This window comes from Lagenorhynchus albirostris, chromosome 10 (genome assembly GCF_949774975.1).
Source record: "Lagenorhynchus albirostris chromosome 10, mLagAlb1.1, whole genome shotgun sequence".
Lineage (NCBI taxonomy): Eukaryota > Metazoa > Chordata > Mammalia > Artiodactyla > Delphinidae > Lagenorhynchus > Lagenorhynchus albirostris.
Window position 1 is genome coordinate 42,401,488 of NC_083104.1, and position 24,887 is coordinate 42,426,374.

A 24,887-nucleotide genomic window follows, 5' to 3' on the forward strand; every position below is an offset into this window, starting at 1 on the left:
TGGCAAAGTCCACACAGTGGATGATGCCATGGCTGATGTGGTAGGGAAGACCTCCCCTAAGAGTGTCACTAGAGCTGGGCCTACATGGTTGGATGGGCCAGGTCACACCAGGAGCTGGCCAATAACCTCGGGGTCACTAGGCCACTTCTCTGATGTTTTATCTCAGGGAAGGTCCAGTAACGTGAGACAAGTATCACGGTGGTGGATGGTGGAAAGGCCAAGGCCCTTGTGATCCTGGCTCTGCTGCTTACTAGCTGTGTGACCAATGGAAGTCACTTAACTTCCCTTAGCCTCAACTTCCTTTTCTACAAAACTGGGATAATAACACGCCTGTCCTGGGTGGAGTGCCTGCGAGTCTGTGGGCTCAATAAGTAGTAGCTGGCATTGCTAGGGTGGAACTTTCTGTGAGGAGCGGGAAGGAGGGGGACACACCAGGCAGGCAATGTTGGCCACTGTCATATTTGGCTCCTGAACCAGCCCCCTTGTTGGGCAAGAAGGCGGATGCAAATATCCCCCGCGGGCAGCCTGTGCTCTCACCCTGACAGGACTCAGCATGTCAGTGCACCGCAGAAATGAATCCCTAACAGGAGGGTGTCAGGTGGGAGTGTCCCTCCTCCTCTGGAGTTGTGGAGGGGATGCTGGATTCCAAGACGAGGAAGTGGAGTCTGCAGTAAAAAGACTGGAAATCTGAATAAGGCCTGTAACTTAGATAACATAGTAACAGTGTTTATTTCCCGACCTTGATAACAGTGCTCTGCTTCCGTGAGAAAACGTCCTTGCTTTCAGGAAACACACTGAAATATTTAGGGGTAAAGGGGCATCACGTCTGCATTTCACTGTCAAACGGTTCAGGAAAAAATAGAAGGATAAGCAAATATGGGAAAACAATATTTGTGGAATCTGGATGAAGGGTATACGGGAATTCTTGCAACTTTTCTGTAAGTGGGAAATCCAATGAAATATGAAGTTATTTAATTTAAAAAAGGCAGCAGCAGTCAGGGGTTCCCTCGTCCCCCCCCTTCTTTTCCTCCTCCCCCTCCTCTGCGCCCAGCTCGCCATCCTTCACCACCTCCCTACTCGCCTCCTTCTAAGCGACCTCTCCCTGGGCTCCCGGCCGGGCTCCTGGACTCCCCACCCCTCGGACCCGGCACAGACCGCAGCCACTCTCTGCCAAGCTGCACCCACTTTATTTGCAAGAGGAGGCCCCCAGCGCGCGGGGGCAGGGATGCGGGGCGGGAAGGTCCCACGGCCCCTCTTCCGGGGCTCACGATCCCACCCTCCCCTGGCCCCACCCCCGGACTCTGCCCCCGACCCCGCCCTTCTCGGCCCGCTAGACGATGGCGAACTGGCAGACGTAGGGCAAGTTGTCCCGGCAGCGCTTGTCGAACCACTTGCCGTTGGCCGCACCGGCCAGGGCAGCGCAGTTCTCGCCCTTGCCGCCGTCGGGCTGTGCGGTGATCTCTGTCTCCCAGTTCTTGTAGGTGATATGGCTGCCAGTCATGTCCACCCAGGTGCCTTCGGCCGCCATGTCGTTGAAGCCCAGCCAGACCTCGGCCTCGCTGCCCACACTCTGGCTCAGGTACTCGTACAGGGCGTCGTTCTCGGAGCCCGTATGCGGGGTGCCCAGGGTGCCCCCTCGCGAGATGCAGTCCTCGCTCGCCTCGTGGAAGGTCTTCGCCTGGACGAAGGCCAGAAAGCACTTCATGTGCACCTTGGTACCCTTCAGGCAGACTGGGGGGGAGGGGAGGAAATGGACGTCACCCAAGGCCTCCGGTTCCGGAGCCAAGAGTCAACCGCCAGGGGTAGTCACACCATCCTCCATCCCATCCCTGTACATGCTGTCCTCCCTGGACAGGCTCCAGACCCAGGCCAGAGGGCCGTGCTGTGGTGGGCACTGATGCACATCTCAGATCCCCATTTAAGAGGTGGTGGAGCCCCTGCTGCTGGGAGTGAGGTCAGCCCCCTCAGCTGCACATGGCCCCTCCCTCAAGGTCACACCCCTCTCCTGGGTGCCCCATCCAGTGCCCAGGGGAATAGGTAGGGTCATCTCTACCCCAAGCAGGATAATTCTGAAGGGGCCTTTTAGCTTGGAGGCTCCACAGCGTGGCAGAGGCTGCCCTTGGGCCTGTGCTGCTACTCAGCTCCCCCTCTGCCCAATCTACTTCCAACACCTCCCTCCCTTCACAGTTGGGACCCCGGGCTCTCCCTAATAAATGAGCTCCATCTCAGAGTGGGCTTCCTGGGGAGCCCAGGCGGAGCCACCTGCTCTGATCTTCCTCCAGCCCCACCCTCCCTAAGATCAAGAAACTGCAGGGCCAGGGGACATCCCTACCCAGAACCTAGACCACACTCCAGGTACCCAGGACCCCAAAGCCCTGACCCAGGGGCCCAAGCAAGCTCCCAGAGTCTGCCAGGGGCCTCTTCTAGGGCGGCGACTGGGAGGACGGAGCTGAGACGGGCAAGCCCCTGGGACAGAAGAGATGGCCCAGGTGGTGGGCCAGGGGCTAGCTCTCTCAGGCATGGAACTCGAGTCCAAGATTCTAAATTTGAATCTGGTCTCAAAGGTTGTGATGAAGGTATATATTTGGTCAGCTTAGGAGCATAGAATGTTTTTACTTAGCAGTTTGGTTTTTTTTAATATTTATTTATTTATTTGGCTGCACCGGGTCTTAGTTGTGGCACACGGGATCTTCGTGCGGCATGCGGGATCTAGTTCCCTGACCAGGGATCGAACCCAGGCCCCCTGCATTGGAAGCGTGGAGTCTTAACAACTGGACCACCAGGGAAGTCCCAGCAGTTTGTTCTTCAGCTGGGTTTGTAACTTAAATGTTTAGGCAGTTGGGGTACATGCCTCCATTTGTCCTCTTGCTGCTGACCCCAAAAGTGTTAGGGGCAGGTCTGCACTCCACCCCACCCCCATCCCCTCACTCACTCACCCTCTCACTCAGTTGCTTTCACTTAACACACATCTCCATGTCCCCGTGAGCACCTGACACTCCTGGAGCTCTGAACTCCGGGCTTGCAGCATCACAGAGGTGTCTTTACTCACAGATGCCATCCCAAGGCAGCCAGCCCTACCGCGTGCTATCCTGCAGCTCATCCTAGCCAGGTTTCATTGCCCTTCCCAGCCTGGCGCCACACTGCCTTTCCTTCCTGCTGGGGACTCTGACACGCCACCAAGACCCCCTTGGGGTGAAGGATTGACTACCCCAGCTGCTGGGAGCGCTGCTGGGAGACAACTCTTAACTCTCAGCCCCTTTGGGGATTGCATCAGCGGAAGACAGCCCCCTCCCCCATGGTGTGCCCCCTTCCCAGAGCAGCCTGTACCCAGTGACTGGCCCATGAGCCCTCTTGCCCCAACTCAGGACAGCTCTGAAGGGCCCTCCCGTCGTCAGGGCTCCCTCTGCAGTTGGCTGAGGCTTTCGTTGAGACGCGCAGGGCACTCTTCCCACTCCTGCGTCCTTCTGTCTCTTCCCTTCCCCAGGTGCTCATCCTGGGTGTGCTCCCTAATAAACCTCCTGCAGGCTAAACTCCACCTCGGGGCCGCTTCTTGGGAACCCTACCTGCAACACTCCCTCCAACATAGTTAGTCCTCAATAAGTATCAGTTCTCAGTGCCTTACCATCGTTACTGACATTTTGTCACTCTGGCCTATTCATGATCCCGTTGATTCTTTTTTTTTTTTTACGGTACGCGTGCCTCTCACTGTTGTGGCCTCTCTCGTTGCAGAGCACAGGCTCAGCGGCCATGGCTCACGGGCCCAGCCGCTCCGCGGCATGTGGGATCTTCCCGGACCGGGGCACGAACCCGTGTCCCCTGCATCGGCAGGCAGACTCCCAACCACTGCGCCACCAGGGAAGCCCGATCCCGTTGATTCTTGCTGGCCTTCCATAGCTTTGCTCCTACCGTGCCCTCTGCTTGGAATCCTTCTTTATCTTCCCACACGTGCGAGTTCCAGTGAATACATTGATTTCATGAATATATTGAGGCTCCCAGAGCGGGACCCTGGCTGGGTCACCTCTGCCTCCTTGTGCCTGGCAGAGGCTCGCTGGGGGGAGGACCTCATGTGTGTTTGCTGATTGGGGGAGGGAAGGGGCAGATGGCGGGACGGGAGGGTTGCTCCCCTAACCCTTGATTCTCTCAACTCTTCAGTTAGGTCAGGAGTGCTTTGTGTGGGGTTATTGACAAGGTGATTTGCAGGTAGTGGTAGTAAAGGAGCGGGTGATGAGAGGAAGGTCCCCAAGGAGGCCAGGAGCCCATGAACCTCCTGGGAATCAGCAGACATGGAGGGGGTGTTTAGTTCTCCATATGCCATGGACTTTGCACGGGGAGGTCCCCACCACATCACCCACCTCAGGAGGCAAGTGGCATCTGGGTTGCATGGTCTTGGCACAAGCACAAAGCTTAGACATGAGACCTTAGAGCTTGCCCTGCAAGTCCACCCCCCGCCCTTCGACTTTACAGATGAGGAAACTGAGGCCCTGAACAACACTGTGCTCATTTTAAACATTCTCCCATGTGTTAAGTATTATCGTTAGTCTCTATTCTGTGTTCTCCAGGGCAAGGTCACGAAGAAGTAGGTGAGTTTGAGATGTGTGGAAAATAGAGACAATATGAAAGGAACTTGGTGGAGAGAAAGAGAACAGGTTGCCCAGGCAGGCTGGCCAGGCAGTGCTAGGGCAGGTGGCTATGAGCTGTGTCCCCGGGATCCGCAGCCGTGTATTTTGTCCATCCTGGTTTAGCTGGTTCGTGCAGGGCCAGGAGACCAAAGCCCACCTTTCCTCACACCCAGCATGCACCAGGCAGGCTGCTTCCATTCCCATCCTAAACTGCAGTAACTAGCCAGGTGGACGTGGCAAAACCAGAACCTCTCTATGCCTCAGTTCCCCTCTTTAAAATAGGGGTGATAAATCCTGCCTCAGCATAATGATGATGATTAAGAGTGGCAGCCTCAGCAAAGCTGCTGACACAGGGAATGAAGCTCACGCCCTGTAGGGCTGTGGGGGCTGGCTGAGCGGAGGGTCTCCTGGGGTTCATTAGCGTTGCCTCTGCTCCACGAGCGCTGCAGGGCTCGCACTTCCAGTGGGCAGTAATGGATTCTTGTGGGAGAGCTTGTTGTCCTTTTGGTACATTGCTGCTTCCACATGTCAGGGGATCTTCCTGAGAGAAGCAGGCTGAGGAGGGGGCTCTGTGAATCCAGTGCCCTGGACTACAGGGGCCAGCCAGGGCCCTGGTGCTGGCTCGAGGCTACAGGTGGGTTGCTGGCTGCTGGCCTGAGGCCCTCTGTCTGATGTACCCCTGCCCAGAGAGGCCGCCACGTGCACTCACCCGTCTGCAGGGCCTGCTGCTCTTTCAACAGGGCCACCTCCTGGGCCAGGCTGTCCAGCTGGGTCTTGAGCTCCTCAAGCATCTTCGGGCTCACGGCATCTAGGATGAAGTCAGAAGGAAGTGGGGACAATCACGAACACGTGAGAAAGGCAGTAGGGAGTGGGGCAGGGCAGGGACTGGGAGGGGTGGACCACTGTCAGCCACAAGGGGACGAGGGAAACGACTCCCCTCGACCTTGATGTCTTGGTATACTCTCTCTCTCCCTGTCCCTGCTGGTGGTAGTCTAAGTGATTGCTCATGATTTTCCTTCTACCGGGGGACCATCGTTCTCTTGCTCTTGCTAAAGTGAGACGTGTACCGCATTGTTCAGGAGAGTTGCTGGGATCAGATGGGGTTGGGATTTGTAGGAGCGGGGTGGAGGGTGCAGACAGCTCCTTCGGTGACACCCAACCACCCTCCCAGCTCTAGAGGAGAACAGAGCACAGGAAGCAGGGCCAGGGGCCCTTGAGACCTCCCAGATTCACTTCCCCAGGCTGGACGAACAAGACAAGGACCAAGCAGGGCAGGCACTCGGCCTGGGGCTGTGTGGAGCAGCACAGGTGAATGTGTGTACAGGCTCTGAGGTTGCATGCATGTGGGTGACCTGGGCAAGTTCCACAGCCTCCCTGAATCCACTGTCCTCATCTGTAAAACGGGATGATAATAGCCCCACCTCCAAGGACTCTGAAGAAGAATAAAGACTAAGAGAAATGAAGCATGTGACCAGCGCTGGGCTCATTGTCAGCCCTGTGGTGTGGGTAATGTGTCTCTTCTATACCACCACCAATTCACAGACGGGAAACTGAGGCCAGACCGAAGCAACTCGCCCGAACTGGTAGAGCCAGCAGCCCGAACCCAAGTCCGCACGGCTGCAAGCTTGTTCTCCCCACGTCCGTGATGGCAGCAGGTTTCCTAATGTGAGCCTTCCTGAGCACAAAGGCCCGTTCGGAGCCAGTTATTCATGAGAGGCAGATGTGAAATGTCTTCCTCTGCATGTGTAAGTTGAGAGCTAAGTGGGTGGACCCCAGTCTTTCTGAAATCCCAGGAGCTTCAGGAAAGGCTGAGCTCAGCTTGGGTAGAGGGTGGGGAAGCGCTTCCATGGTCCATTTGGCTGTGCCTGCATAAAGTCCACGGTATGAGGGGTGAAGTCAGACCTTTGTCCACCCCAGATTCCTTTGCAGGGGAATCACAGGAAACGTGAGCAAGAAACATACTGGCATATATAGAAATTCATGATGTGACTTACCAAGTATGAGGAAATTAACACCCAGATGAGCAAGGCAAAACAGGGAGTGTTTGGGGCTGGCAAAGTAGCCTGACTGGGTTATGTGTGCCTCACAGTGGGCCTCTGCCTCAGTGGTTCACAGCAGCTCTGTACTCAGTCCCGTGATGTACCAGCACAGGGCACTGCATAAAGTTGTGAAAGTTGGGTACTGCACAAGGGTACTCAGCTGAGGGGACAGGTGGGGGCCCATGTCCAGCCTCTAAGCCTTGCCCTGGCTGTGCTGCTTGACCATACCAGAGAAAGGGATGCTCTTCTATAATTTGTCAGCTCAGAGCGGGGAGCCTTTTGTGATTTGCACCAAGGTGCCTGAGTGTATGAGGGGCCCTCCGGGGACTGCCCAAGGACCAAGGTGCTAACAGAACTCCACTGAGGAAGGCGTAGGAGTTGGGTGTTTCTACAGCTCTGGGCTAGGAGTCGGAGCCCTTGTGCTGCCCCTCACTACCTCTGAGCCTCAGATTCCTGATGCATGTTATTGAAATGGATGCCCTCAGGTCCCTGTTCTAAGAGTCTGTGACCCCCTGTGAGGCCATCCTCCCCACCTGAGCTCCTCTGCCAGGTGTGGCCACATGGCCTCTGGAGCTCCAGCCGCCTAAGCCCTCCCTGCCTCACAGGGAGTCACAGACTCTTAGACTGTGACTGACTCAGACTGTGGCTGACCCCCATACAGCTGGCTCAGGCCACACCCCACACCAGGGGCAGATGAGCTCCCAGAAGCAGCCTGGGCTCTCCCCCTTCTCATCCCACCCTGGGGGCCAGCATGGGGGCATAGCACATTCTGTCCTCTCCTCCCCTCGTCCATCCTGCCAGCTTGTTCTCCACCACTCAGCGGGCACTGAGGGGTCTCCTTGGGCACGACTGTCCCTCCTCCGGACACCCTCCCCCACTTTTGTGCACTGGCCCCTGACTAGGTTGTTCCTTTGATTCCCAGTCCTGGCTGCTCCCAGGAATCACTGGAGACTGGTGGAAAGGCAGATTCTGGGGAGCATTCCAGGCCCATGATCCAGCATTTCTGGGGGTGGGTCCCAGGTGCCTGGATTTTAATGTATTTCCCAGATGATGCTGATGATGCCTGAGGGAGAACCACCGTGGTTCGCAAATTGATTCACATCTTAAGAGCAGGGATGCTAATTGTCTGCTAGAGTGTTCAGCACGTATACTGGCCCCTACCTGGAGAAAGAGCTCTGTAAGCATGTGTGGTGTAGTTGGGCAGCAGGTCGAAGGAAGGAAAACCAAGCTGCAGTGGGTTTCAGCAAGAGGCAGGGCTGGACAGGACATTCCACTCTTGCTCTGTCAGCTGTTATGCAGGCCTCCTCCTGGACCTCCATGGGCCACCTCCGTGGGGACCACATGGAGCTAGGGTTCAAGTGTGACAGCTGAAGAGGACCAGGGCATTGTCTGGTTTGACCTTCTTGTCCATATGATCAAATACATGATTTACATGATTAAATAAATACATACTAAATCTTTGGTAAACTTGAGAAATTAACAACTATTTTCCACATTCAAAAATTCTGTTATTTGCCTTTGGAACTGTGTATCCTTTACAAAGAACATCCTTGGTGGCAATTTCAGCTAACGTTCGTGGACACACCATGCATGCTATGAGTCTTCTTTTTTTTTAATGAACGTTTTGTAAAAGGTAATATAGCCATATAACTTAAAAAAACCCAAACAGTTCAGAACGTCAAAGTCTCCTTCCCAATCAAGTCTGCCCTTAGCTCCCTAGTTTTTCTTCCCAGAGGTAATCACTGTTACTAACTCTTGTGGATCCTTCCAGAAAATTCTATGCATATACAAGTAAATATATTTTTTTATATAAGTCCCTTTTTCAAAACCAATGTCAGCATAGTATCCATTCAAAGTATTGAATTTTTTGTTGTTTACTTTATGAACTGAACCTTGGGGATTATTTCCTATCAGCACCCAGAGCCGCCCATTCTGTGTTGCAGGCCTGTGGGTCTCCATTGTCCTAATGTGCCCTTATGTACATTGTCCGTGACCAGTGGGCAGCTGTCCATTTACAGAAGAGGCTCAGAGAGGGGCCTGAGGGTGGCCCATGCCCCTCTGCCTCACCTTTTCTGTGCTCTTGGCCCCAGCCACCTGTTTCTCTGCTTAATAAGCACTCTCATCCCCTGGAACTCTCTCTCCTCCCCTTGGAGCCCTGTGGGGGGTGACAGCCCCATCATTGCCATGGCATTTCACTAATGTTGTCTCAAAACAGCCCGCGGTGACCTCACTGCAGGCAGGGCTCCAAGGGCAGGCCTTGCTGAGGCCAAGGCGACCCAAGGAAACCCCAAACCCAGAGGCAACAGAAGGAGAGCAAAGCTGCCTCCACGATCCGAGTTTGGGTTTGAACATTTTTATTTCCTCGAGGCTGTGATACACTATAGAACTAAGAATTAACTTGTTCTTTCCCCGCCCCCGCCGTGCATCAAGTATATCCTACGTTCCAGACACTTCACATGTTTTCTATCATTAAATCCTCACAACCAGCGTTGTGAGCAAATGCCACAATCCCTGTTTTACAGTTGAGAAACCCGAGGTTTGGAGATGCCAAGGCAAAGCCTGCCAACACTCCTGATGAGAGTCGGACATCTCCAGACTTCTGAGCCAAAGGTTTGATTTCTGTAAAATATTGGGGTGGTGGGGGAGTGGGTGTCAGTTTAGGTGATCTGGAAGCTTCTTTCTGATTCTAAGAGCCAGTGACTCTTACAGTTTTGACAATTGCCCCTGCTGCTGGAGGACTCTCCCAGGTCCCAAGGGGTACTTCATTGAAGTTCCCTGGACTCATGGAGAAGGAAAGTGAAGGAGGGGAAGGAGAGTGAGGACCAGCAAAGGAGAGGGCGACCAGCTCCCTGGAGGATGGGGAGGGGCTCCACCCCCCTCCTTACCTTTCTTAACATTTGCAGCCTTCTTGACCTTGGAGGTAGGTGTCTCGGCAGTGACCTGGGTCAGGAGGGAGAAGAGGCAGAGGAGCAAGTAGGGCCCCCAAAGCTCCATGCTGCTGCACCCACCGGCTGGGGCTGCTGCTACCGCCTGCAGTGGACCTGGGTCAGAGAGCACTAGTGGCTGTGGCCTGGGCTGCACGTCTTAAGGCAACTGCCACGACGACCTCTGTCCAGGAAACCCTCCCAGAGTTGGCTGAGAGAGTGCCAAAAAAAAGCTTGCAAAAGGAGGAAGCCCTTGGGGCCACGGAGCCTCGCTGCCCGGGGAACACCCACCCAGCATCCGGGCCCCGCCTTCTAAAACAGAGTCATCATTTTCTAGGATTCTGAGAAATACACGCTAGTTGTCATAGCTCACATCTGCTGAGCAGTTACCTTGGGCAGGCGCTGGGTCATACTTTTCCCTGGCCTCGTTGAGGCCTCACACCAGCAATATGAGGGAAGTGCTGTCATTTCCCCATTTTACAGTTGAGGAAACTGAGGCTCAGTGAGTTTAAGGGAACCCAAGCTACCCAGCTGTAAGGGGCAGCACCAGTATTTGACCCCAAGTGGGGTGACTCCAGAATGGCCCCACAATGATGTCTCCTTACAGAGTGCACTGGGGCTGACTGCTGGATTGTCTAGAATGTTTGCTGTGATTCTTTTGTGGTCTGTCTCTCTGCACTTGATGTATCTTTGGTTAAAAATACAAGGGAGTCCTCTCCTTTTTTCACTTTCTGTTTCTCAACTATCCTGTCTGAAGCAGAGGTGACCACGGTGGGAGAAGGGCAGCTGTGGTGCCCCAGAGTGGTGTCAGAGATGGAGCAGGGAGAAAAGAATGTCCCCATGAGGAGCAGTGTGGTGTGGGGTGTCAGGGTGCAGCAGGGTGGAGGGGGGCACCCCCAGGGGAACAGAGGCCCTACATGGAGTGTTGGAGTCCAGGTGAGGAGAAGAGGTAGTCCGCATGGGAGAGCGGGTGGTGGCAGAGGTGAGAGAGTGGTTACGTACAGGGGCACCCATCGAATAAGTACATTTATTAAAGACCATGGGAGCCAGGTTTCTCATTGTCAGAAAAGGGAGGTGCAAATACAGAGAGAAAACTAGAATGAATCCTATGGTGTAGGATTAAAATTGGAGCTATCGGTGTGCAGTTGTGGACTTTGACACCTAAAGAGGAATCTATAAATGTCAGTGGAAATGTGCACATCAGTCTGCCAGCTGTCTGGGTGGAGCAGAATTGCCTCCAAAGCCTCGAGCACTCCTGGCATCCAAGTGCCACCTTCTATAATAAATACAGCTTTCCACTAAAAGGAACCAGAGCACCTTGGAGAAATGGCTGATTTCAGGGCTGGGGCAGGAAAAGTAGAAAATGAGCCCGGAACAAGTTGTTTTGCCAGAACGCAAGGAATTGTTTAAAGAAGGATGGGAATGTGCCAGGACACAGAGCCAGCTTGAAGGAGCTTCTTTGGGCCAAAATCAGGGACAGTTTGAACATCAAAATAGTGACAGTAACAGCAAAACAGGAAATCATGAGCATACACAGATATAAATAAATAAGCGAATACACGGGAAGTCTGATGAGCAACGGGGTATTTTCATCATCTCAGATTACTTGCCCACAAAATACTTATTAATTACAAAGAGGAAAGAGTCACCTCGCAGTGGAGAAGCCTGGAAGAAGTGACTTGAATGAAGTGACCAAAGTAAGCATTGTCAGTAATGGGCCAAATGGAGAGCCTGCAGCACCTGAGCGCCTGATGGGCTGCGGTGAGGAGAATGCGGCATCACCTCCGTGAGACTCCTGCCCAGGAAACACCACGCTAGCCCAACTGAGGGGCTTTCTACAAAACAACTGCCCAGCAACTTTCAGAACCGTCCAGGACGTGTCTGAGGAACTGTTTCAGACTGAAGGAGATTGCAGGCACAGAGCAACGTGTTTGGACCAAACCCTTCCGCTCTCATGGACGTCCTTGGGACAGCTGGAGAAACCTGGTGGGTCTGAGGAGCACGTGGCAGGGATGTACCCCTTGGATGTTACTGTCCAGTTTGGATGGTGTGTTGTGACTCTGGAGGAGAGTGGCCTTGTCAATAAACATGCACTAAAGCACAGCCTTTGGGCATCAGGTCGACAACTCACTTGAAAATGGCTCAGGGGAAAAATATTCTTTGTACCGTAGTTGCAGATTTTCTGTGAGCTTTAGATTGTTCCAAAAGAAAATGCAGTGCTATGTAATTCAGGCTTTTCTTCCAGGGACCCCGCCTTGCCCCATCTGATTTGGGGAGGGATGTGCCTGCAGCCCAGCCTGGCTGACCTCCCTGCTGTGGTCCCCAAGGGCAGGAGCCTGGGGCAGGCAGCAGGCTCTCCGTTGGCCCTTTCTGTCAGGGGCCATCCCTCACATTCTCAAGAGTGGGAGAGGGTTTTATATTCACAGCTGGCCCCTCAGTGGGATGGTTTAGGGCTGAGGATTATGCAACCTAACAGGCAGGGAGCCTTGCTTCCTGGAACTTTGGGTGGGTAGCACATAGCAAGAGAAAATTAAAATTCTTTTTTTCTTTTTGAAACTCCATTGCTTTTTTTTTTTTTTGCGGTACGCGGGCCTCTCACTGTTGTGGCCTCTCCCACTGTGGAGCACAGGCTCCGGATGTGCAGCCCCAGCAGCCATGGCTCACGGGCCCAGCTGCTCCGCGGCACGTGGGATCCTCCCAGACCAGGGCATGAACCCGCGTCCTCTTGCATCGGCAGGCGGACTCCCAACCACTGCGCCACCAGGGAAGCCCTCCATTGCTTTCTTGATTTTCTCACCTCAGCTTTTTGGCAGCAGGGAAATGGGAGGAGTTTGTTTCCAAGTATGAGGCCAGGACAGGCCTGATTGTTGAGGCCGTGCCCTGGCTATGCTGGAGAGGAGGTCCCAGAGAAGCTCTGCTGTGGCCGTTCAGAAACCCGGAACCCCCTGCTCTAGGTGTCATCCCACAGGAGCCACACAGGAGCCAGGCTGTGTCAGTACCCGCCTGGAACTGTTCTTGCCCCATCTGTCCCTCATTCACTTCACAATATGCCCAGGCCCGTGTGAGGCCCTGGGAGTGCAATGTGAGGGGCCCTCTGTGCCAGTGGGACTGAGGTGGGCCTCAACAAAGGCAAGTGGCCCACCGTCCCTCAACCTTTGAGATAAAAAGCAGATGGGAAGAGGCCACCTGGTTTAACCACCACTCGATATGGGCTGTCCTTTTCCATTGAGCCTGTCAGATGTCTCCATGTGCTTGCTTAAATCCTTCCTGGGACGAGCAGCTCATTACTCTGTAAAGCAGCTGGACACTCAGCTTGTTATAAAGTCCCCCTGTGGTGAGGCAGGCAGGCCTCCGAAACATCACCCTGTGGTCCCTGGCGCCGGCCTCTGGAGCAGTCATTTAAGAGGCCAGCAAATGTTTGCAACTGGCCTTCCGGTCCCTTTTTGACTGCCTCCTCTCCATGTTCCTTCCCCGCTTCCTCCCAACTTTTCCTCTGAGATATGGTTCCTGGACTTATCTTCCCCAAATCACCTTTGGATAGAATTCTGCTTGTCACTGTCCTCGCTGTGGTGTGTTTTCTCAAGCAGTCTGCCATGGGCAGGGGCCTGTGCCTCCCGTGGTCCAAATGGACACGCTGTTCAGAACCCACCTCTTTGTAGCCACCATGCCTCACTTGCTGCCAGTGTTAATAAGCTTATGGCCATTGAACCCCCGGGTCCTCTTGTCCAGCCCCAGCTCTCCCTGGCTAGGTGAGAACCAGCACTGCAGCCACCTCCAGTGGACTCACCAGCAGCCCCGGTGAGGTCTATGGATTTCATCGTCCCAGCGTAAAAGATCTTCTGGTGGCACCGTCCCAGAGGCCTCTACCAGCCGGTAGGGCAGCAGCAAGTGGGGGTGGTTTCAGCCAGGAGGAGGATGCTGGGTTAATGTTCACGAATGACCCACCCTCAAGGAAAAGTCTATGAGCTAACACACCACCCTCAGGGCCCAGTCTTTTCACATCAGTTTCCCTGCACAAAGAATCATCTTGACAATAAAGCCAGAGGCAGAAAAATCTGAAGAGAGCTCTAAAAGGCACATTTCAGGTTTTAAGCGTTGTTTTGTGGTTTTTTTTTTCCCTCCAAAGCTGTTGGAAGTCTGAGTATATAAAACAAGCTCTGGCCACCCCACCCATGTCAGCCCAAACAACATGAAAACTTCTGGCCCAACGTGGAACCATCCCCCACCCCTACCGTCTCCCTGCACAGATGTTTCCTTTTAGCTCCACTGGCCCTATATCAACAGAAATGAGGCCCCGCCTATGGAGCAGAGAATTTCCACACTCTCTTCAAAGGTAAGAACATCCAGGGTGCACATCTCCAAGAATATATTGCAAGGGCAGTCTTGGCCCTTAGTCAGAACCAAAGACAAATGGCCTATTACCATGGTCTCAATGACCGTCATTAGGAAAGTCATTTGCTCCTTTCTGAACCCTTTTTGACAACCTTGTTGTCATTCATTCAACAAGTATTGCCTCTGTCCTTGTGTGCCAGGCCCTGGGGCACACAGTACTGGGGGAGGCAATACCCCACCTAGCCAAGTTCTTGGCACCATGGGGCCACATTCCTTGTTGTTTTGTCCCTAAAGGTCAGCAGTATCCTAGTGGAAAGAGAACTGGGAGTCCTGGATTCTAAGTGGAGCTCAGACACCTGGCACTTGTGTTTTCTGGGGCAAGTTATTCAAGACCCAGATCCCTCTTTCATAAAATAGGGCAATAATCTCTGCCTACACAATGGGATTCTTGTAAGGAGCATGTGGAGACCCTGTGTGTGAGGCAGCTGGGCCACCTGCAAAGGTGTGGGAAAGGAGGACTGGCGAGAGAAGGTGCACCGCCCTCAGAGATCCATGGCCTCTGTCCACCACTTTACTCCTTCCACTCCAGGGCTGAGACAGTAAATGACCTGACTTGTAAGTCTGGGAAGAGTAAACTGGGCGTGTGGCCGTTTTGCACTTACCTGATGTCTTCAGCTATAATAGCTCACACAGGAAGAAATAGAAAATCTGATTAGTTTTGTAGGATACTATAGATTTCCGTCTGCCTTTTTGACACCTGTCCCTCGACCCCTCCACAAATGGCCTTAAAATTCGACAAATATAAACCCAGTTGTGCATTTAGGCATCCTGAAGGTTCCAAATTATCACACTAGCCCTGCACAACCTCACTAGTTAAGTTTTGCCGGTTTCTCTTTTTCCCCCCATGGAACTCCTCATAGAGCCCATGTCCAGAATCTGCAGATGCCCCCAGGGAATGAAATGACTGGTGACAGACTGCTCCCTTCTAAAGCTCTCTCCCTTCTCTGGAATTTTTCAGAGAACAAGCTTTTGGTTTCATTGATTTTCTCTATTGATTTTCAGATTTCAATTTCACTGATATCTATATTGCTCTAATTTTTATTATTTCTTTTCCTCTGCTTACTCTGGATTTAATTTGCTCTTCTAGTTTCCTAAGGTGGAAGCTTAGATGATTGGTTTTAGATCTTTCTTCTTTTCTAATATATGTATTCAAGGCTATAAATTTCCTTCTAAGCACTGCTTTTGCTACAACCCACAAATTTTGATAAGTTGTGTTTTCGTTTTCATTTAGTTCAAAATTCGTAATTTCACTTGAGATTTCTACTTTGACCCAGGTGTTATTTAGAAGTTTGTTGTTTAATCTCCAAGTGTTTTGGGATTTTCTGGCTATGTTTCTGTAATTGATTTCTAGTTTAATTCTATTGTGTTCTGAGATCAGATCATTGTGATTTGTTTTATTAAATTTGTTAAGGTGCATTTTATGGTTCAGAATGTGGTCTATCTTGGTGAATGTCCCATGTGTGTATCCAGCTGGTGATGGACGCAGCAGTCTATAGATGTCCATTATGTCCAGTTGATTGATGGTGTTGCTGAGTCCAAATATGTCCTTACCAATTTCCTGCCTGCTCCATCTGTCCATTTCTGATAGAGGGGTGTTGACGTCTCCAGTTATGATAGTGGACTCATGTATTTCTTCTTGCTGTTCTATCAGTTTTTACCTCATGTATTTTTATTTTTTAAACATCTTTTTTTCTTGTCTGTGTTGGGTCTTTGTTGCTCTGCGTGGGCTTTCCTAGTTGTGGCGAGCGGGGGCTACTCTTCATTATGGTGTGAGGGCTTCTCATTGCAGTGGCTTCTTGTTGCAGAGCACGAGCTCTAGGTGCACCTGTGCCTAGTAGTTGCAGCACGCGGGCTCAGTACTTGTGGCTCCACAGGCTCAACAGTTGTGGCTCGCAAGGTCTAGAGCGCAGGCTCAGTGGTTGTGGTGCGTGGGCTAAGCTGCTTTGCAGCATGTGGGATCTTCCCGGACCAGGGATAGAACCTGTGTCCCCTGCATTGGCAGGCGGATTCTTAACCACTGCACCAGTAGGGAAGTCCTACCTCATGTATTTTAATGCTCTGTTGTTAGGCATATACACATTACAGATTTTTATGTCCTCCTGGATAACTGACCCCTTTATCATTATGTAATGTTCCTCTTTATTCCTGATAACTCTCCTTGCTCTGAAGTCTCCTCTGTCTGAAATTAATATAGCTGCTCTAGCTCTCTTTTGATTGTTACCATGGTTTATCTTTCTTCCTCCATTTATTGATACTTTTAATCTATATGTCTCATATTTAAAGTAAGCTTCATATAGCTATATTAATTTCGCTGGATTTGCCTGTTGGTCTCTCTGATTTGGGGAGCAGTGGTTGCCCTGTGACCTCACTTCTCTTACAGATCTAAGAAGCATTGTTGCTTTTTCAGTTTATTCAGTTCTGGTGTCTCCTCCTCATTTACTTCAGGTGCTGGCCAGGTCCAACTTCAGGGGCTATCCCAGCAGTGAATTAGGACAGCTTCAGACCTCCTTGCTAGGACATTAAACCCCCTTTTCAGCCCTGGCCCTGGTCCAACACCCTCAGATCCACTCCCACCTCTATTTCCTTGGTACCTGCCAAGCCAGGTCTTGCAATTATTTTGATGAGTAATATCTTTCTTCCCATGGCAGGGACTGCATTTCCCTGCTCAGGATGGGCTGTAATCAGACCCTAGTTATGGGTCTGGAGCCAATGAGGGAAGGTGGAGCAGAGGTTGACAAGTATCACCTTGTGAGACATCTGCCACAGTATGGTCCTTGCATGGGAACTGGTACAGTGTTTCTTTTGGGAAACGGCTGCTCTCCTTTAGCTAGGGGTGGGGGCTTCTTCTGCCTGCCTAAAGTGTTCCGGGGAGAATGAGGGACCAAGATCCTGTCTTTATCCCAGGTCAGAGTCCCTTTCTTCCTGAAGAAAGCCCTGTCTCTGGCAAAGGAACCTGCCAAGGATGCACCTTCAGGCTGCTTTGCAGCTCTGCCATTCTTGCACAAGCAGTGATAGTGGCATGAACTTCTTTATACTTCATGTTTTTACTCTCCTTTGGTTACATGTCCAGAAGTGGAGTTTTAGGTCAGCGGGCATGAAATTTTTAAGACTTTTAATACCCACTGCCAGATTATTTCCAAAAAAGTTTTGAATAACACAGGTTTACGCTCGACTGGCAGTTATATGAGACCACAGCCTTTATTGAGCAAAATGCAAACTGCTGTCAGTATTCTAAATTCATGTGTTTTGCAGGCTTGAATTTACACAATTTGAGAGACCAAGGAATCACAGAAACAATAAAACCAATTTGAATATTCTATAACATTTCATTCCTTCTATGCCCACCCTTACCCTCCCCACCCACAAGCTGTTGATTGCCTTTTGGCTGACTTTAGTTTTTCTCCCTGACATTTATTTAATGGCCACTAAAGACAGCTCTGGTTCTGCTGGATGAAGCAGTGGATTTCCCCAGGACAATATTTTTCCAAGTCTTTGCCAGTCTCTGCCTTCAGTTTTCACTTATTCTGAGAGCTGCAACCATCAGACAATTCTAATAAAGTCTCTCCTGGAGAGACCTTGCTCATTTGGTATTTTGTTTCATTTGTGATGTACCCTTCTTCCAGGTGGGGTGGCCTTCAAGGGAAGGTATGGATGGGGTGGTAGACACAGACGCTAACATCTACTTCTTCCCTTCATTTGCACCATAACTGCTTAGCCAGCAGGCCCAGTTGGGTAGCTGTTGTACAACTGGCCTGGGAAGGCCTCACCTGTCTGTCTCAACTATCTGATGTCTTTAATCATCAAAACTGAAGGTTTCTAAACTTTATTCACATTCTGGTTGCATCTGTGCAGTCCCACTGTTAATGTTCCAGCACAGTCAGTCAACCAGGGGCAGGGGAAGAGAAACAGGCTGACTGCTGCCTCCCTGGGAGCACTGTCATGGCGCCTGTAAGGACAATCACTGGGAAAAAAATAAAGAAAAAAGAGAACCCAGGCTATTTTCTCAACAGGGCAGCAGCTCCAGGTCCAAGTCCAGGCAGCTGCTTCTCTCCACAGGACATACCTGGCCATGCCGGGAGGAGGTGCCCACGCCAGGACCTGTGGAGTCAGTCCTTAAGGGCTTCAGCTCGCATTATGTTCTTTCCATTAGGCAATAACTTCCTAACTCCTTACCCTATTTGTCTAACTGAAATGCAGAGAGTAAATGCCACGGCTGAAATGCGCTCTTTCATGAATCAGCTCCTTCCCCAGGGCTCTCGTTAAGGATTGATTGGGGAGTTTCAGTTCCCCTGGAGAAAAAATAGAGACTGCTCAACCCATGAATAGACTTAATTCCAACACACTGCACTGTGAGTAGAACACAGGCTCATAGAAAGAGCCTCCTGGCGCCATTGAGAATGGCCTCTCCTTCTGTCCCCAGAGTAGGAAGCTGAGCTGAGTAATCAAATGACAACATCTCTGAAGCAGCCCTCTTAATGCTGATAAAACATGGAAATCTTACAAAACACCAGCGAGTGGCTATAAAACACAAAGTAAGTTCTAAACAAGAGTGATAAGAAAGGTTGGCTAAGGACCAAAGTACATGTTAAGCCCCAGACTCTAGGGGAGCTAGGTTGGGAATCTCTTGGAGGGCAAGAAGCAAGAACTGGGCTTCCCCCAAAACTCGGGAAGGCTCACCAGCCAGGCAGAAGCCCCGGGTCTGTACCTGGAGCAGAGCGCCTCCTCCATCTCCCCCACCAAGAAGCCCCCAAATACACGAGGCAAATTTACATTTTTCTTTTTTTTGCAGTACGTGGGCCTCTCATTGTTGTGGCCTCTCCCGCTGCGGAGCACAGGCTCCGGACGCGCAGGTTCAGTGGCCACGGCTCACGGGCCCAGCCGCTCCGCGGCATGTGGGATCTTCCCGGACTGGGGCACGAACCTGTGTCCCCTGCATCGGCAGGCGGACTCTCAACCACTGCGCCACGAGGGAAGCCCGAATTTACATTTTTTGTGTGTGATTCTTATTTTGTAGGCTCTACAGGGGAGAAAGATTGACAATATACGTATCATAAACATTTCCTTTGAACCATTTTTCTGCTAGGTCTTGATGTTGTTATTCTGATCGCCTGTGGCAGGTGGTAAGTCTCCCTGGGGAGGCCTGTGAACAGAGCCCTCGCATTGGAGCAGGCCTCTGCACTTAGCTGTCATTCACTAGACAAGGGTCAGACTCTCTGAGGGGTCACCGAATGGCATCTTGGCTTACAGCTGAGGAACTCTAGCCATATCAAGCCAGACCATAAATCAGACTTTAATTTTACATGTACAAATGTTGCCTTAAATTCATAATAGTTAAGAAAAATGTACACAGACTTCAGCTTAAAAGGAAAAGTAGAAAACAAACACGTGGCAGTTGGGGGTTGATGTGCAAATCATCCCAGGAATCCAACTTTCTGTCTCTTGGGCCCCAGGCTTTCCTCCTTGTGTAGAACGCTCTGCAGGGAGGTGTGCAGCACCTTGCCCACGCGCTTGCTGGTCTGCAGGACACAGAAGGGATGGAAGAGGGCACAGGCCCGCTTGTGAGGCACACACACTCTGACCAAGAGAAGCTCCCCGCCAGCTAGCCATTGTAAAGCTGCACGCGTTCCATCTGCCTTACAGGACTTTTATTTAATTAACAAGTCAGTATAAAAACAAACCCCAAACCCCGACTACATAGTAGTTGCATTCTGGAAAAACCTCCATTTTGAAAAAGGAAAAAAAAAAAAAGGAAGAAGAAGGCAAACCCCAAAGCAGCAAGCAGCAAAGGCTGCCTCAGTCCTTAGCTGCTGCTAATAGAAGCAGCAAAACTGTCAACCCAATCAGGTCTTGGTTACAGCCACTGTGCTGCAGTGAGAAGGCATGGGGAGGCCAAGTGAATCCAAAAATCTGTCTGATGAAGGAACAGATGGTGCTGAGGACCCATGTTAACAAGCAGTTTCTAATTCACCTGCCACCAAAGGAGACCTGCTCAGATAGGACCAAAGTCAATACCCAGATAGTCTTTGATGTTACTGACATGCAGAGATGCTAAAGGCGTGAAATGTTGGAATCAAGACAGGTCAGGAGGTCAGACAACCCACAGATTTCCTACACAGCAGAAAGAAGGGGGCCCCGGCAAAAAAAAAAACCCAACTATACAACAAAAATCTTTCTTTAGGCAACTGTTTTTCCATCCCATGAATCAGGTTAAGAATACAGTGACCCAACTGCAAGTCTCTTCATCAAGCCTTCCACGTTCCCAGAGCAGTTTTAGTTTCACCTGTGCCACTGGTTCCATTCCCAACAATGTCAGGGAGAAAGGCACCCAGGCCTTGACCCCCACCCCAATCCTCCTAGTCATAGGTGGATTCTCCCTAGGGCTGTGTGCCTTCTCCCCTGACCCCTGACTATAACAAGGGACGAGACTCTTAAGAATTACGGAAAACTCATATGAAGAGAAGATCTCAGTCTACAGGCTGGGGAGTGATCAGTTCTGTGAAATGCAAAGTCAGGGTTAAGGTCCAAAGTGACTTTGGGAAGATTTTTATCATGACGTTAGAAAAAAGAAAAAATGTCCAAGTTGATCGAGTAGAGGAACTGATTATTCACATGAATGAAGGCAGGGAGAGCAGAAGAGGAGATGAGACAGACAGGACACCAGGACTTGAGAAGTCTGAACCTGGACTTGCAGGAAAGAGACTGCAGGGGTTGGGGGTGGCAGCCGCACAACAACCTGGGTTTCTAAGCTTTACCATGAGCGGCATCTCCAGAATGCTGCCTCCCCGTGTGAGGCAAATGGTGAGACAGGGCCTCAGGGCCATGGTCCCTCTGAGCAGGGTCTGCAGACCTCATTCCCGAGCCCCAGGGGAAGACGAAGCCCAGCTCACTGGACAGCACTCTGGTTCTCCCACCCATCCATGGCTGACCTGGTTTATGAGGTTAAAATAGCTCTTGGCTGGAGGCACACAGTCCAGGTTTGAATCCTAGCTCCTGCATTTACAAGCTGTGAAGCCTGTAGGCAAGTTCCTTATTCTCTACGTGCCTTAATTCCTCGTCTATAAAAATAAGGGTAACAACAGTTTCCTCACGGGGTTGTTGAGGAGTAAATGACACGATATTATTTAAAGCACTAAAAACAGGGTCTGACACGTAGTAAGCACACAATAAACGTTAACTATCATTTATTGTTTCTGTTGTTGTTTAGATAACTGCAATTCTCATCAAACTCTCCTGGTGGGGGGATGGGGGGGAATTCCTTCGAAAACAAGATTTGAGACCCACTCATCTAGAGGCCTCTGGTCGAACTTATTATAAAGCTTTTTAAGAGCCTTTGTTTAAGAAGAACCCTTGTTGCCATGCACAGTTGGAGACACCTGAACTCAGGGTGCTTAATGGGGCACAGAGTAGGAGCTGACACTTACTGCAAACTGACGACACGTCAGACGCTCTGACACGTGCTTCCCCTCCACTCAGCCTGCCCACCCCTCACAACACCTGCAGCAGCAGGCACTACTACTGTTGTTATCCCCATTTGCAGATGAGGGAACTGTGGCCCAGAACCCGCATTTGCAACCCGGGCAGTCTGTCTTCAGAGCTTATGCTTGGGCCCTCAACACTATACACAAGGCCAATTTTTTGCTTTCAAGTAAGATGACAAAAATAACAACAGACATTAAGTGCACAATAGTGAGAAGTCACTATTTCTAGAAATGAAAGAAGAGTATAGATGACCTCTGGGCATGTGTTGTGAGGCAGTGGTTAACTAAAGCAAAAAACTGGGGCTGGCTAACTCTGTTCCTGGCAATTCAGTCAGTCAGTCAGTCTGTCAGTCTCAAAGTCCTCAAAGACTTCTGGAAAGTCAAGGTGGACACGAGGGAAGGAAGGTTTGGAAAGACACAGGTCAGCATGACCTGGTCCCTGCCGCAGAGGGGCTTCCAGGCCAATGTGGGGGACAGACCTGTCGACCAATCAGTACAGAGCAGCTGGAAAGCACCCTAGTGGTGCTGCCAGGCCTGAGGAGACCTGAGGGGAGCAATCTGCCAGTCAAGAGGATTTCCCACCTTTCCTATTCATCTCCACTTAAACACTTCCAGACCCACGAAGAATGGGGAGATGGCCATCCTTCAGCCCCCTGGCTCCACCTCCACTCACTCCCTTCAAGGGATGGGAAGCAGTCAGCCAGGATTTCAATTCCCTCATCAAATCACAGAAACTTGGGATTTGGGAGTTACAAGGGACTCTTCACATTATCAGTCCAATATTCTCATTCAGAAATGTGGAACTGAGGATGAGAGAGGGAAAGGATAAGAGACTCTTATGAGCAGGTTGCCACTTCCTGGTCCAGAGCCCTCACTGCCACCACCCTCAGCTAGCTCAGCGACATCTGGCTCATACCAGCTGCTCTCCAAGCCCCAAGCCTGGGGTGAAGCGGGTCAATGGGGAGAATTCCCACAGCGTGACCAAGAGGCAGGAGGCAGCCAATACTTCCAGCCAGGTCCAAGCACCTGCTTCAGAACCAGTCTCACCTCCATCATCTCGAAGACGCTCTCTGGGTCCAGGCTGCCCTTTCCCACTTTCCTCATGCATGTCACAACTCCCTTGCTGGTCACGGACACCAGCAAGCTGGCCAAGGAGCAGGCCTCCTCCTGAAGAGTAGCATCCACCACGTGCCGATAACCAATCTGCAAAGTCAGGCAGCAGTGCACGTGGGTGGGCAACGCACATCCCAGATCCCCACTTTTGAGAGCCTCATGGAGGGAATATCTACACCAGCAAAGAACCTTTATCTCCCATTTGGGTCTTATTTTAGTTCCTGCTCATATGGAAAATATTTGAAGTACCGTTCGATCACTCTATCACAGGCTACTGTGTAACCAGTGTAACAGAAGCATGAAATGGAAATATGGGGTAGGGGGAAGGGTGGTTGGCATTATAATTCAGAGACCTTCCAAGTCAGAGGCCAACCAGGGGGTTTCTAACAGGCCCCTGGAAGTTTCACTGATGACAAAGATGAATCAAGAGGGCCCATGCTAAGGGACAAGCTCAAGAATGAGTCAAGGGCAGGTGGCTCCAGTCGTCCCAATGCTTCACCAGAGCCTGGGTGAAGCGATTCTGGTGGAATTAAACCCGACCAGTTCAGTCTGATTTTTATATAACGAATCCTGCGTGGAGTCAGCGACAATCTCAGCCAAAACAGGCCTCTTTGTACAGCCTTGGGAGGTGCAAGTTACACATCAGCATCAGCCAGGTGTTATGCTCCACAGGCCTCAGTGCTAATGGAAAACCCACACTTGTATTAGGCACCCAGGCCCTGCTTCAACCCCCTTATTTCATAGATGGGGACATTAGGGCCACAGAGGGGACAGTGTCCACCTTTCAACCACCCTTTTACTACTCAAGCAGCATAGACACCATAGAGTTGAGAGAATTAAAGGAAATATGCATTCAGGGTGTTTTGGTGAAATGCCTGGTAGGTAGAAGGGGCTTAGCAAACTCTGGCTACTGTTACTATGAACCCACTCGTGTGCTCCTGGGACCAGAGCCATTATCTTCCAGTTAAAAAGAAAAGAAAGAGCTGCTCATGGTAGTGGTCTCTAATATAACAAAATTATTTGATTTGGGTTAAGACTACTATATGGGTTGTGAAACTATAACTTCTCAATCTATTAGGTAACCTTAACGGGTTGGGGTTGAAGGAGATCCACAGGGAAGACAAAACCATGAGATATAAGCTCATACTTTGCACAGGGTGACGATACAGGGGACATTCTCCACACTTAGCTGGATGCAGTCATAGGGGTCGTCAGACAGTTCAATGTCCTTCAAGCCCTCTTCATCTTCCAGAACACGAACTCTTGGTATCCTAGAAGCAGAAGCACAATTAAAATTCCCACTAACTGAAAGGAAGGATGATAACTTCTTTTTCTTGAGTTGGAATCCCTGTGCCTCACAAGATGAAGTCATGGTATGCCTGAGCTCCGTGTCAGCCCTGCCAAAAGTGTACAAGTGACACTGAGTGCAGTGAGGAAAGGAGGTCTTTTAAAAAAGGATGCTAGGGAGGGACTTCCCTGGCGGTCCAGGGGTTAAGACTCCACGCTTCCACTGCAGGGGACCCAGATTCGATCCCTGGTCAGGGAACTAAGATCCCGCATGCCACATGGCCGGAAAAAAAAAAAATGATGCTGAGGAGAGGGAAAGGGAGAGGGGCTAGAAAGAGGTAGGGGATTAAGAGGCATGAAGTACTATGAATGAAATAAATAAGGTACAAGGATATATTATACCACACAGGGAATATAGCCAATATTTTATAATAACTTTAAATGGAGTATAACATATAAAAATACTGAATCACTATGTTGTACACCTGAAACTACTATAATACTGTAAATGACTGATACCTCAATAAAAAAATAAATTTAAAAAATAAAATGTAAAATGATGCTTAGTCAACCAGATATCCAAAAATGAATCCCGATCCCGACCTCTCACCATACACATACCAAATGGACTGCAGATGTAAAGGTGAAAGATAAAACAATAAAGCTTTTATAAGAAAAACTAAGAACATTTTCAAGACCTTAGAGTAGACAAAGATTTATTGAATAGGACAGAAAGTACTCACTGTAAAGGGGAGAAAAAAAATAACAGATTCAATTATATTATAATTGAATACACACACACACACACAGGCACATCTTGGAGATACTGCAGGTTTGGTTCCAGACTATGGCAATAAAGTGAGTCACACGAAGTTTTTGCATATAAAGTTATGTTCACACTATAGTGCAGTCTACTAAGTATTCAATAGTATTTTATCTAACAAAAAACCAAAAAAAAAAAAGACAATGCACATACCTTAATATAAAAAGACTCTATTACTAAAAAATGATAACCATCATCTGAGCCTTCTGCAA

At 50.5% G+C, this 24,887-nt stretch overlaps 2 protein-coding genes across 2 annotated transcripts in view; both read right to left on the reverse strand.

The window, feature by feature from the left end:
* Positions 1-1,168: 1,168 nt before the first annotated feature.
* CLEC3B (C-type lectin domain family 3 member B) lies at positions 1,169-9,769 on the reverse strand. Its single transcript, XM_060162184.1, has 3 exons — positions 9,544-9,769; positions 5,329-5,427; positions 1,169-1,731 (listed from the first exon to the last, which is right to left on the reverse strand). Exons 1-3 carry the CDS (start codon positions 9,650-9,652, stop codon positions 1,331-1,333), a joined length of 609 nt encoding a protein of 202 aa, XP_060018167.1. The 5' UTR covers positions 9,653-9,769; the 3' UTR covers positions 1,169-1,330.
* A 9,258-nt stretch (positions 9,770-19,027) lies between these two features.
* The window catches only part of EXOSC7 (exosome component 7), a 29,589-nt gene continuing 23,729 nt past the window's right edge, over positions 19,028-24,887 (reverse strand). The window contains exons 6-8 of the mRNA XM_060162190.1: positions 23,713-23,836; positions 22,500-22,655; positions 19,028-19,490 (exon numbers count right to left, since the gene is read on the reverse strand). Of these exons, the coding sequence (XP_060018173.1) occupies positions 19,386-19,490; positions 22,500-22,655; positions 23,713-23,836 (385 nt within the window). The 3' untranslated portion in view covers positions 19,028-19,385. The remainder of the gene's footprint in view (positions 19,491-22,499; positions 22,656-23,712; positions 23,837-24,887) is intronic.

Bases quoted from the DNA above. Each gene is read 5' to 3' on its own strand.
- CLEC3B (XM_060162184.1), bottom strand. From the start codon at position 9,652: ATGGAGCTTTGGGGGCCCTACTTGCTCCTCTGCCTCTTCTCCCTCCTG. The intron at 5,428-9,543 runs GTAAGGAGGGGG...ACTTCATCCTAG, and splicing joins GGCTGCAAATGTTAAGAAAG to ATGCCGTGAGCCCGAAGATG. The intron at 1,732-5,328 runs GTGAGTGCACGT...CCTCCCCCCCAG, and splicing joins GCAGCAGGCCCTGCAGACGG to TCTGCCTGAAGGGTACCAAG.